This window comes from Drosophila mauritiana, chromosome 3L (assembly GCF_004382145.1).
Source record: "Drosophila mauritiana strain mau12 chromosome 3L, ASM438214v1, whole genome shotgun sequence".
NCBI lineage: Eukaryota > Metazoa > Arthropoda > Insecta > Diptera > Drosophilidae > Drosophila > Drosophila mauritiana.
The window spans coordinates 12,813,704-12,825,231 of NC_046669.1; the positions used below are offsets into that span (position 1 = coordinate 12,813,704).

Here is an 11,528-nt window from a genome sequence, read left to right on the forward strand (position 1 = left end):
GCCACATTGTGCGCAAACAATATTTTCTATGGGATGAATATACATATAAAGTATATATAATTAATATTTTGACAGCACAGACATCGCTCATTTATCTTTAATAACATAAAACATTAATTATGCAGCTTTAACGCTCTAAAGCTTAGTTACACAAAATCACTGACATGTGTCTGTGGCAAGTTTTCTCAGTTCTCTCGAAATTCCTTTCTCCCTGCGAAGTTCATTTTTGTGACACATTGACAAATGCCTTTCCACGCCACAAATCGTTAATAACACATACCAAATGGCAATGCCAATTAAACGCCTGACATGAGCACATGGACTCCAACTCCAGCTCCATTTCTGTGGGGGCTTCCCTTTGTTTTGGCGGCTGCTTTGCATTTGGTTTTGGCCATGTCTTTGGCTCTAGACTTGGCTTTCGGTTCCGGTTCGCCGCCCGCTGTTTTCCCTCTGCCAGTGACGTACAAATTTTGGAACCTTTTCGGGGGACCATCGAATACCAACTTCTGCTTCTGCTCCAGTTTTGGGGCGCCCAGTTCCACATCCAATGTGTACATCCACCATATCTACATCCATATCCATTCATGCAGGGCGCCCGGCAACCGTGTTTTGTTAACGTAATTGACAACAACCATTGACAATCGCCCCAACCTCAAATGGTCATGTTCATGGCTCCTAAGCGGACTCCTTCTGCCCGTGTTCGCTGTCATTATCATCCTCCCAGGGTATCGGTGAAATTCAAAAAAGGCCAACGGTATCTGAGTGGAAAGTGCATGGTGGCGAAAACAACGCAAAATCGCTAGACAATCGATGGCACTATCGGTTGATAGTCGGAAAAACTATATATTTAGTGTTGTTCTGATAAATGCAATACTATTTGCACCATTTTATCTAAATTTATTTATATATCTTATCAAAGGAAAACTGTGCTTATTACTTACTTCAAATTAAAACTTAAATTAAAATACCGTACAACAAATTTTATAAGTACTATAACCAATGATTGCTTTACCAGGTTTGTAAGCCGGGTCTTAGTACATAATTTCCGAATAAATTAAAATATCGAAATTATTTCAGATATTTTTAAATAATCTATTTCCTGCTCTAAGCCACCTCAGTTCGACTGCTGCATCTGCAAAATATGTTCGCAGCGCAATGGTCAACGGGTTCAGGAAAACAGTCATGGTCACAGGCAATTGCCAACAATTCAGTCGCATTATTTATTCATTTCAATGCTGTTGACGCTGGTTTAATAGCTTGTTAAATATTTAGTTCGCGTTTACACAAAATGCGACAAAAAGCCGGACAAGCGCGTAATGTTCATATCTGCGCGTTGTGTTGAAAATTGAGATTTTCTATTGTTTACGCACAGCAGGTTATATTATTCAAAAACCAACAAGCCAATAGAAACAAAGTAAGTACATCCGACGTCTAAATACTGCAATAGAAACCAGGATTTCAAATAAAATATTGGGATATATTAATTTAACTTAAAAAACTTCCTTTTTTCACTAATAAACCTAAGTCAATATTGAGATTTAATTGATGTGGAATTTTATGCAATGATTACTCTCCGCGACCCTTTCAATGAACACCAAATTCTGATTGCACTCATTTAATATTTTACAGCTTGGATCGTAAAAAAAAGCAGCGCATTCAACAATGTACAATCATTTCGATTAAAGGATGTGAGGCACAAAAAGGCAACAAAGGTGCATATCTCCTCCTTTCGGACTTTCGGACACAACAAAGCCGGTGTTCTGGCAAAAAGGGAAATATGAATAACCATTCAATCAACCAGAAAGAACAACAATTTCAACGAGGGGGAGCAAAAAATATGGCCAGTCATTAATATCGATGGATTACATGCGTTCAGCATTTTACGATATGAGCGCAAAATCGTTTTAAAAAATATGCGCCCCCGATATAAAGCGGCGAACCATATTTTTTACCATGCTCTTAAGCCGCACAAAATCGGGCAACACTTTACAAATGGGTAACGGCATATCGGGCATATCGGCCGTATCGGACGTATCTGCTCTCTGTGACAAAAATCACCTCAATTAATTTAATTAGTCTGCGGTTCTGTCGGATTTCGCAGGCAGACGGCTCCTCCGGTTCTCCGATTCTTCGGTTCGTTCGTCGGGGTTTTATTTTGTTTTATTTCCCAACGTGGGGTCCGTAACGTCAGTCAATTTCCCGAATGGTCACAGCATGACGAACCGCACTTTCATAACAAACAAAAACACAAACTGGGCAAAAAGCATAAACCAAAACAAAGTTGTAGCCAGTATCCAGTTGATTTATGCTCCAAAAGTTCGTTGCCTTGCCCCGCGATAGTTATAAAATGGTTTTGATAAACGATGGAGCACTGTAACAGCAAGATACATTTGACATTTCGGCCCGATCTTCATCTATATCTCGTCTGGATATGCATATACTTACATGGCATGGGGAATCACTTGGCTCGGCGGGCAGTTGGAATTTATGGTTTCAAAATGCTTTTAAAGTGTTGAGATTTTATTCTCACTGAAGATTTTAACGCCTCGGTACCGTTCTTTGTTCTGTTGTTTGGATAGATGCTTTTGTTTAAGGCCAAAGAATGTAAACAAGTCTATCGCGGATGGCGCTCCAGCACTTCCACATCCAGCTGCTCCATTATGGGATCTCCCGATATTGAATTTCAATCTTTTTTATTGCGGCTGCTGCTGAGACGTTGAGATCAGTCAAAGAAAAGATCTTGTCTGGGGAGAATTTTCCGGCTGAAAGCCAGAGATACGATGCATTTGCATTTATGATAGACCAGGGGAGATATTTTCTAGTTTGTTTGGGCTTGGTAAATTCTATTAGGGGTCATATGAAACCTGTTTTAGTTACTTTACCCACGGTTATCTGCTATTAGCGTATTTTCCGTTGGCCTTATTTACATTTAAAATTACATTTTTGTGGTTTGTTTTCCCTTCCTGGCTGCGAGTCATTTGACAAATCATTTCCTCTCCGGACTTGAAAATAAAGAAATTAATGTTTATCATTTTTATGAAGCCACTCAAAATGCAAATGACTGCTTATCTATGGTTGTTTTTCTGTAACTTATAGAGACATTGGCGTTGAATCACCTGCTCTGCCACAGATTTATCGGTTTCCTCCTCCCAGCGAACTATGCCATTCATTTTCGATATTTGATTTATTTTAATTTGTAATAAATTACAAACTTTCGTTTGTGGGCAAAACCATATTTGTGGCCCAAAGCTATGGCCACGCCCTCGCCACCTTAATGGTTTTCCAATGCTAATGTGTGAGAAAAGCTGGCGGCAAAAAGCGAAAGAAAAGTGAGAGTCTATTGGCAGATGAATTATGAAATTCGAACTCCATCGGATTGTTATTGAAACTCGAGTATTTTGCTCTTCGTCGAGGTTGGTAGCTGAAATTGATGAATGGAAAGCTGGGCTCGGTGAAATGCGGGCCACAGTGCGAGACATTAGTGTAAGTGCAAGGGGAACTTTAAGCAAATCATTTCATTACTGAAATATCTACTAGTTTAAATACCATATTTTGCGCTATGATACGTACTGTCTTGTGGTTTATGAAAGGTGTGTCTTAAATGAACGTTTTTCATTGACTACTCGTATTCGCTGTATCTTTGTCTTTGCGGTTAGTCTAATGTTTCAGTTTTACATTGAAATTGCCATTCAAAAGGGTGTTGCTCCTAAAGCTAACTGCATTCTTAAATTATATCATTTACGGTTAAATAAGATTGTAAGTTAATATGGCTAAAAACCCAATCGTATACACCCACCTTACTTTTGTGTATCATTCAACTGTTAGAGGGCTTCTTTTAAAACTAGTTATTTCCTAATGAGATTATACTTAGTATTAACATCTTATCTGCAGCCTAATCGATCTTAGTAGACGCCCACAACTGTTCTTTCCCATTTAGCCCGTTAAGCCAATTATGCCGGCTAATAAAACTAATAAATCAAGCCGAAATTAACGCAGCCTGCACTAGCCGCAATTTTTTTTTAACATTTTAACCCTTTCACGTTGTTGTTGGAGGCCGCGGCAATATGAAAATGACATTAGCCAAGCGCCAGACTGCGGCTAGACAAAAAGCCAGACGCAACAGTAAACAAAAAAAAGGCAGTCAGTGCGAATGGGCATTCTCGAGAACACGCAAAACCACTCTTAACTCGTTTACTTTATTTATGGCCATAATTTGTTAGGCAAAAGGTCGAAAACTAAGCGCAAAACTCAGCGGAAAGGGCGCAGCTGGCTGGAGGAAGTGAGAAAGGGCGGCAAGGTGCGATGCATAATTAAGATAATAAAATATTAATTAAAATTAGGTTCATGCATATGCAAACACGAGGGGGTGATGGCAAAGAAGTATCCATACTGGCAAAGGTGGAGGAGACAAATATTTGCATGAGTCCCCATAATAATGACGTTGATTAGAACGATGACGCTGATGTTGATAGCCTCGTTATTGGCCCGTCGACTTGCCTTTAATTATTTAATTAAAAATGCAGAACAAACTTTGTCTTTGTTTATGCAAATTTTCACATGACCAACGTCAAGCACCTGCAAAAAAGCCTGTAAAAATTAATGCAAAGCCCCAAAGGGCTTAGATGGTCGACGATTTAAGGAATGTCCATCAAATTCGGGAATTATTTAAAATACTATAGATGCTCTATAAAGTGGGGTACTTAAAGTCAGCTAAAACCGGCTGCCTACTCTTTTGCTCAAAAATAGTAATAATTGTTAAATAGCTTATAAAAAGTGATACAATACTCAAATATTATTAAATATTATTCTTACTTCATAGATGACAATTTTACATAGAGGGTATATGAAAAGTGTCTTGTTGTTAAATTCCAGACCAAATTGGCTAATTCTCGGACTTATTCGGTCAACTTAACCCTTGTTGGCTAATGGAAATCCAATGTTTACCTTTAGGCTTAGGGCGTGTTTAAACGCAGAGAAAGACGGAAAACAAATTTGAGATATAGCCGCAAAGCGCGAAATCTGATACATTCGGCTTTGACTTTGCCCCTTTGCATAATTTATTTGGCTCTGTCTTTTTTTCTCGTGTTTTTTTGAGAGTGCTTATGGATAATTTTCGTTTTGGCCCAACCGCTTAATCACCTTTACCTGACACATGTGGGCAACTAATTTGTGAATATTTCTTCCCTGGGCAATTGGAAATGTCAAGAGGAATAGCTGTGGGGATTGGGGTTTGGATACGGATTCGGATTCGGCTTTGGATTCAGTTTGAGTTTATGGAGTGAAAGCGAAAGCAATCTACGGGTTCGGTAGACCAAAAATATTTGACACACGCATGTGGCGACCCTTGCTTCCATGATTGATGGATGACCCCGATTCTCCCCCCCCCTTAGCACACTTTTTTGTTTCGTTGCATTAATTAACTAATTTAATTTTGTTTGGCTTTTTTAAGGCATTTAAATCGAGTTCTCATTTCAGAGTGGGAAAATTTATGCAGCCACATATTTTGGTGAACTTTTTGCCAGAGTGAACGATGGGCCTTATCGCTAGGTTTTCACTCATTTCCCACTCCTCCTCCCCTTATTTTCATAATTTACGCATACCCGAGGGCGTGACCATTGCATTTGATGGACCCAGATGGATTTTGACAGGAGGGAGAAAGGAAATATTCAGATTGGCGCCATAAATTCATTGGTCCGGTCATTTTAAAATGTTTCTCTATTTTCCACGCATTTCGGACGTATTTATTTGCATTTCTAATGATGTCCGTTCACAGATATCCCCGTGCCCACTACAGCAACCCCAACAATCCGCATAAATGGCCAATCAATTTTTAGTGGATCTCCGGTCATTTCGATATGGACATGGACATAATGCCGGTGCTTGTGCTCTTTTCCTATCATTATGATGAATGCAATTTGTGGCTGACAAATGGACTAATTTTGCATAGACTAAGGGATTTATGGTTATAGCTTAAACTACATATGTAGGAGATGGAAATATGGAAAGATTCACAATTTATAATAGTTTATTTCCAAACCAAGCTATAAAAACTTGAGCTTATAAGATTAAAATAATATTCAACTTTTTCTCCATGTCGTACCAAATTTATCTTAACCTTAAACGTTTTTTGTGTTAATTCATTTTGCCATTTCTTGAAAATTATTTTTGTGCAGCCTGACATTCTTTTGGCCTGCTTGATAATACGGCCACAAATATTTCATAATTTTCTGGCCGCTCTGCTGCCTCTGGATGCTCACCCAATTAAATTTGTGAATTTTTGCAAAAGCCAAACCAAAACATTTTCGACCAAAAGTGGCCGACAAGACACAATGACAAGGATGTCAACGTTGCCGCCTTTTTAAAACGCAAATTCCATGAAAGCATTCAGCATGTCAACGTTTTGGTAGCCGTGTCTGGACCAGGTCCACTCAAGTTGGTAATACCAGGGACGGCGGTGGGGGGCTTAGAAAAACATGAAAAATTTAAACAAGCCGGCGAAGACGAACATCCAACACTGGAATCGGTTCTCTCTGTGTTTTCGTCTCTGTCTGCAAAAATTGCAAGTGACAGGCAATTCATCATTCATTTGGTTTTAGACTTGACTGACTGACCAGCTTCGGTTCTGGATTGGGTCGGGATTCGAGAGCTGGAGCGATTCGGTAGCCGGGAGCTGGGGATCCGTATTCGCCTCCGTCGCATGATGATGATGATGGGGCGACTCCTTTTTGTCTGTGGCATGCAATTTTATGGCCAGCAAACTTTTAGCATAGCCATCGCTTTGACAATTTAATGCATTTAAAGCTTTACAAGAGCAGGTCCTAGGCTGCCCAGCACGCAGTCTCGACCGCCCATGGTAAATGTGAACAGTGGTTGCGGTAGAAGTATTTCTTGTGACTACATAAAGAAATAAAAATAAAACTTAATAAACCTTAATGTAGAAAATGGTTTCAAATATATGTGGCTAAATTGTGGAAGCCCTTCGTTTCAATAAATTATTAAATAATAGAAATATTATAATTTGTTTGTGACAAAGAACTTTCCATAGTTCAAGCACTCGTTTGCCCCAGCAATTGCTTCCAAATGGAACATTTTACTTGGGATGCAATCAAGGCCACCACTTCTCCAACCCCCCTATTTAGCCACTTGTCTGGGCGATGCCACCCACCGTTGTGGGTTGCCTAGTGTTTCGGTCTTTGGGAATTTTAAATTGTTTTAATGCGTGCGTCGAGCATCCTGAGACCCGACCACGCCCCGTCTCGTCGTCTACGTCTACGGATGATGTCGTCAAAGTGGAGGAGCTCTCGACTGGCTCCGCCCTCCGCCTCCTGCAGGATCAATCAATTTTTTAGCACATTCGAGAGCGAACCCCAAGTTGATGAAGTGCGGCCTCTGGGACTCGGGAGACTGAATCCCAAAAAACTGTTTAATATGCAGCGAGTGACACCGCCAAGCGCGACGACATTGAGCAACTGCACCAATTTCGGAGTGAGCCAGAGGATGAGGTGTCTCCACCTCCTACTCCGCACCAACTGCATTCGGTCCCATCCATCTTTTGTCGGTTGACTGCAGTTCATAAATTTTTAAAACGCTCGCCGCCGCGAACCAAAACAAACAAGTTTTGAATCGCCGCCAGGATCGGTGGAACGCATCCCATAGGTTGAGTGTGTGGACAGAAGGAGACTGGCAGACACGCATGTAATCAATTTTTATATTTTAGATGAATGCCCCCAAGTGAGGCAGGTGCAGCCGGCGGACCAGCTCTATTATAATTGGATTACCCGTTGCCGCCGAGGGAAACGATAAACTGAATGTTCTCGCATTCTCCTACTCAGCGAAAAGTGGTCTGGTCTAGTCTGGTCAGCTGCCGATTGTCTGGGGGGTCCTGGGCAACTCTTGGACATTTTCACTCATTCGAAGGGGTATCATTTGTATGGGTAGAAAATTAAAAGTCACAGAGAGAGTCAAAGGCAATTAAGGATTGGTCAATGCCAGACAAGCTGGCCCTTGATGGCACCCAATTATTGGGACTGTTAATTTTTCACCATAATATGCATTTTAAATTTTTTTTAAAGTGGAAAAAAATCATTAAATTTAGAGTAAGACTTATACATTTTTTTAAAATATGATAAAATTTATCAAAGCTTATGTTTTGAAAGACTTAAATTTTGACTATTTTGTGACTGCCAAAAAAAGGTGGCTTATCTTTTATTGTCCAAAATGTTTTCCCTTTTAACTCGGCCATTTCATCCGATCTTTTGCTTTTTGTATGGACCTCAGAGCGAGGGAAGTACCCGGATCCAATGTCTTCGGCGCTTTGTTACCTTCCTACTGGGACTCGTATTGGGCTTCCTCCTCTGGAAGCTGGCGGCCCTGAACTTTACCCTGGGTCGCCTGTTCGTGAACCGAGCCACCGACCTCTACGTCTTTATAGTCTTTGTCCTGGTGACCGGAACGATCTTCATGCTTAGCCTCCCAGTTCGTGCCGTAATCCTGCTGATCTTCGTGGCATTGGTAGGAAAATCTGGAAGGACATATTTACGTGCAGTGGCCTTTGCCTTTATAATATCCGGACCTATAGCCAACCTGGTGGAAAATGCGGGCGAGGTTGCCCGTGTATTTGTCTGCACTACAGTGCTGACCTACAATCTATCCAAAACCCGGTTCGATTTGATGGCCAAGCCGTTTACAAACACCCTGAAGCATATGCGAGGAGATGTGGAGGAGATACGACATACCTTTTACGAATTACAAGAGGTCCTAGTGGATCTTAAGTATGCCGTGGAAAATTCGGACATTGAAGACGAGAAATACGGCGACAAAAACACAAAACCCATCTATGAAAGATGGGGCAGAGAAACGAAGAGGATGAACATAAGTGAAATTGGAAATGGAGGTAAGGAGCTACCAACTTCAGCGGCGGTTCAGGAGCGTTTTCAACGGAATATGAGAAATAGGTGCAAGCATCAGCTAAGAAGTGGCCATCGCGTGTGCCTGGAGGTTTTTCGAAAGGGTTACAGAAAATGTACAACCAATTTTCCCTCAATGATAGGTAAGGCCATCTGTTGGCCCTACAGGGTGGATATTATCTGCGAGCTAGACCTCTTTGGCAATCCGGATAAGATATGCGACCCATCCGCGGTGGTGCCACAAAACTTTGGGGAGACTTACGTGGAGTTACTGAAGGCCGAACAGCAACTCTTTGACAACAGCTCACAGATAGAGGTGAACTATGAAATAAAGGACGAACAGTTCGCCAAGAGTCAACTGAAGTCCGCTGAGAGGACAGGACAGGCTTTTAAGGAGGACTTTGAACGCCAAAAGCGTATCTTCAATAAAGTCATGGGCATACTTCAGAAGATCCTATGCCTGTTCATGCTGCGGATGGTTTACGTATCCATCAACTACTATGTGAAGTATCTCAACGACGTGGAGTTCGACAACTTCTATATCACTAAATATTTTAAGCACGTGGATCAGCGGCGTAGGAAACAGGGTGTTGATGCCATTTTGCCACTGCGCACCTACGAAAAGTCAAAGTACATTGATGTGGATCACATATTTAGTCGAACCCACCAGGAGTCCACTACGGTTTGCTTTAGCTTGTTACAGTTCCTACTAGAATTAGTCACAGCGGGACTGTTTATATTGATAGACCACTTAGTCGTGGAATTACTTCAGATTGTCCGAAAGCGATCGAAGATCGTTTACCAGCAGGATGGTGAGCATGAAGTCCGATTCAATGTAAGCAATAATAAGTTAATCAATTAAATATATAAATAACCCGAATTCCTAACTTATTCCCTGTAAATATAGATCAGTGGTGTGGGTCAAATGGCGCGACTGCTGCGCACCACCATGCATAACTTCAACATCCACGAGAAGGTCTCAACCTCGCTGTCCAACAAGGAGTGCCTTCCGAATCCACATGTCCTGCCAAAAAAGATGTACTACCAGTTAATACTGCTGTACCTGTTCATCATAGTGCTGATCTACCAGAGCACAACATTTCTGCGAATGCGGCGAGTAATTTGCAGCTTCTTCTACTACAAGCGTGAGAAACAGCGCATCCTTTTCCTGTATAACCGCATCCTGCGGAATCGGCTTAGATCTTTGGAGTTTCTGATTTACGATGCCGAGGATAACCTGGCCACACATCGCATCCAGCAGCAGGTCAACGTCTTCCTTTGGCTACGGTTCTCATGTCCTGTCGTATTTGGTTGGATACGGCACTTCAAGTTCGCCAAAAGGACCTGCATGATCTGCCGGGGATTGGAGGACTCCACCTTCACGGTTTGCGTCAACTGCGGGCTGCCATATTGCGACGATTGTGCCGAGGATCTCAACAGTGTGTGCTTTCAGTGCGGCGTGGTTCTTACTAGAGTGGCAGAAGGATCTGAAAGCAGCGTAGAAGTGTACACTTACAGGAAGGAAAAATAATCCAAGGATGAGCAATACTGCTACCGTACTGAGTCGCAAATAATGCTTTTAACATTTATAATAAAGCCTTTCTAATGTTTTCTTCGAATCAGATTTTGCTTTGAGTGCACGGTCAGCTGTAGGCCACATAATTTAGAGTCTCTCTACGAAGGATTAGTAAGAATAGTTAAATGATTTACCCTTCTGTCATTTATAAAACATAAAGCATCTTAATGGCATTACAAAAGTTCATCTCGTATGTGCCAAAAGGAATGGAAAACTTTTCCCTTTGAATCGGAAGCCCACTTCCCTCTCGGGGAATACTTGGTAATCATCTTCGGAGAACTCGGTCTCTTAATCCCACTTGCACTACCCTTTATTAACTGTCCTTCTGTATGATAATCATATCTTCAGCCTAATTGCCATTTTTCCAGTCTGTCAAACTTAATTCTCAACATTTTACCCGGCCACACCCCAACTATTTCCTTGGCCGATGGCACTGTCTGCCAGTTGTCTAGAGTAAGTTGGAAAACATTTCTTTGCAACAACAAGGATCGCTCAATTAGTTGTCCACCCCATTGTCTGGGCCACCCTAAACTCCTATCGCCTGTCCCAGCATAATTATGCACATGTCTGGTGGAGCTGGAAAACTTTTTGTCCTTAGACAAACTTTGCTCAAGCGGCGCTGATTCGATTATGCCACTGGAAAGCAACATTTCAGCACTCTGAGCTACACTCGGCTGCAAGGATTAAGTTACAAAATTGTTAATTAAAAATAATAAAAACGCTAATTGAAGAAATGCCTACAGTAATGCAGAAACTCCTTTTGCAACAAACCGAAAACGTAACAAAAGTTTTTGGGTGCAAACTTGTCTATACTTTTTGGGATCAGCCAAGAAGATGTCTGCAAACGCTTTCGGGCACTTTCCTCGTCATTTTGGTCGGGATGAAACAGTTGCAACAATGATGACGACAAAGTCTCGCCCACGCTCGCTCTAGTTTTAATATTCATAAGGCTTTTGGCCTCTGTGTCTGCCTGCAATAAAATAATTATGCAAACATGGGATGGCGTTGGCTGGGCAGGAGGTTGGGTGGTAGGGAACCACAAAACC

The 11,528-nt window shown here is 41.5% G+C and overlaps 1 protein-coding gene across 1 annotated transcript; it reads left to right on the forward strand.

Annotated features, from left to right (window-relative positions):
- Window positions 1-8,217: 8,217 nt before the first annotated feature.
- LOC117141628 (protein sneaky) lies at window positions 8,218-10,525 on the forward strand. Its single transcript, XM_033305158.1, has 2 exons — window positions 8,218-9,741; window positions 9,814-10,525. The coding sequence occupies exons 1-2, from the start codon at window positions 8,218-8,220 to the stop codon at window positions 10,435-10,437; spliced, it is 2,148 nt and encodes a 715-aa protein (XP_033161049.1). The 3' UTR covers window positions 10,438-10,525.
- Window positions 10,526-11,528: the final 1,003 nt, after the last annotated feature.

Coding starts and splice junctions, on each gene's coding strand:
- LOC117141628 (XM_033305158.1), top strand. CDS start 8,218: ATGTTTTCCCTTTTAACTCGGCCATTTCATCCGATCTTTTGCTTTTTG. Junction 9,742..9,813: donor AGCATGAAGTCCGATTCAAT/GTAAGCAATAAT, acceptor CTGTAAATATAG/ATCAGTGGTGTGGGTCAAAT.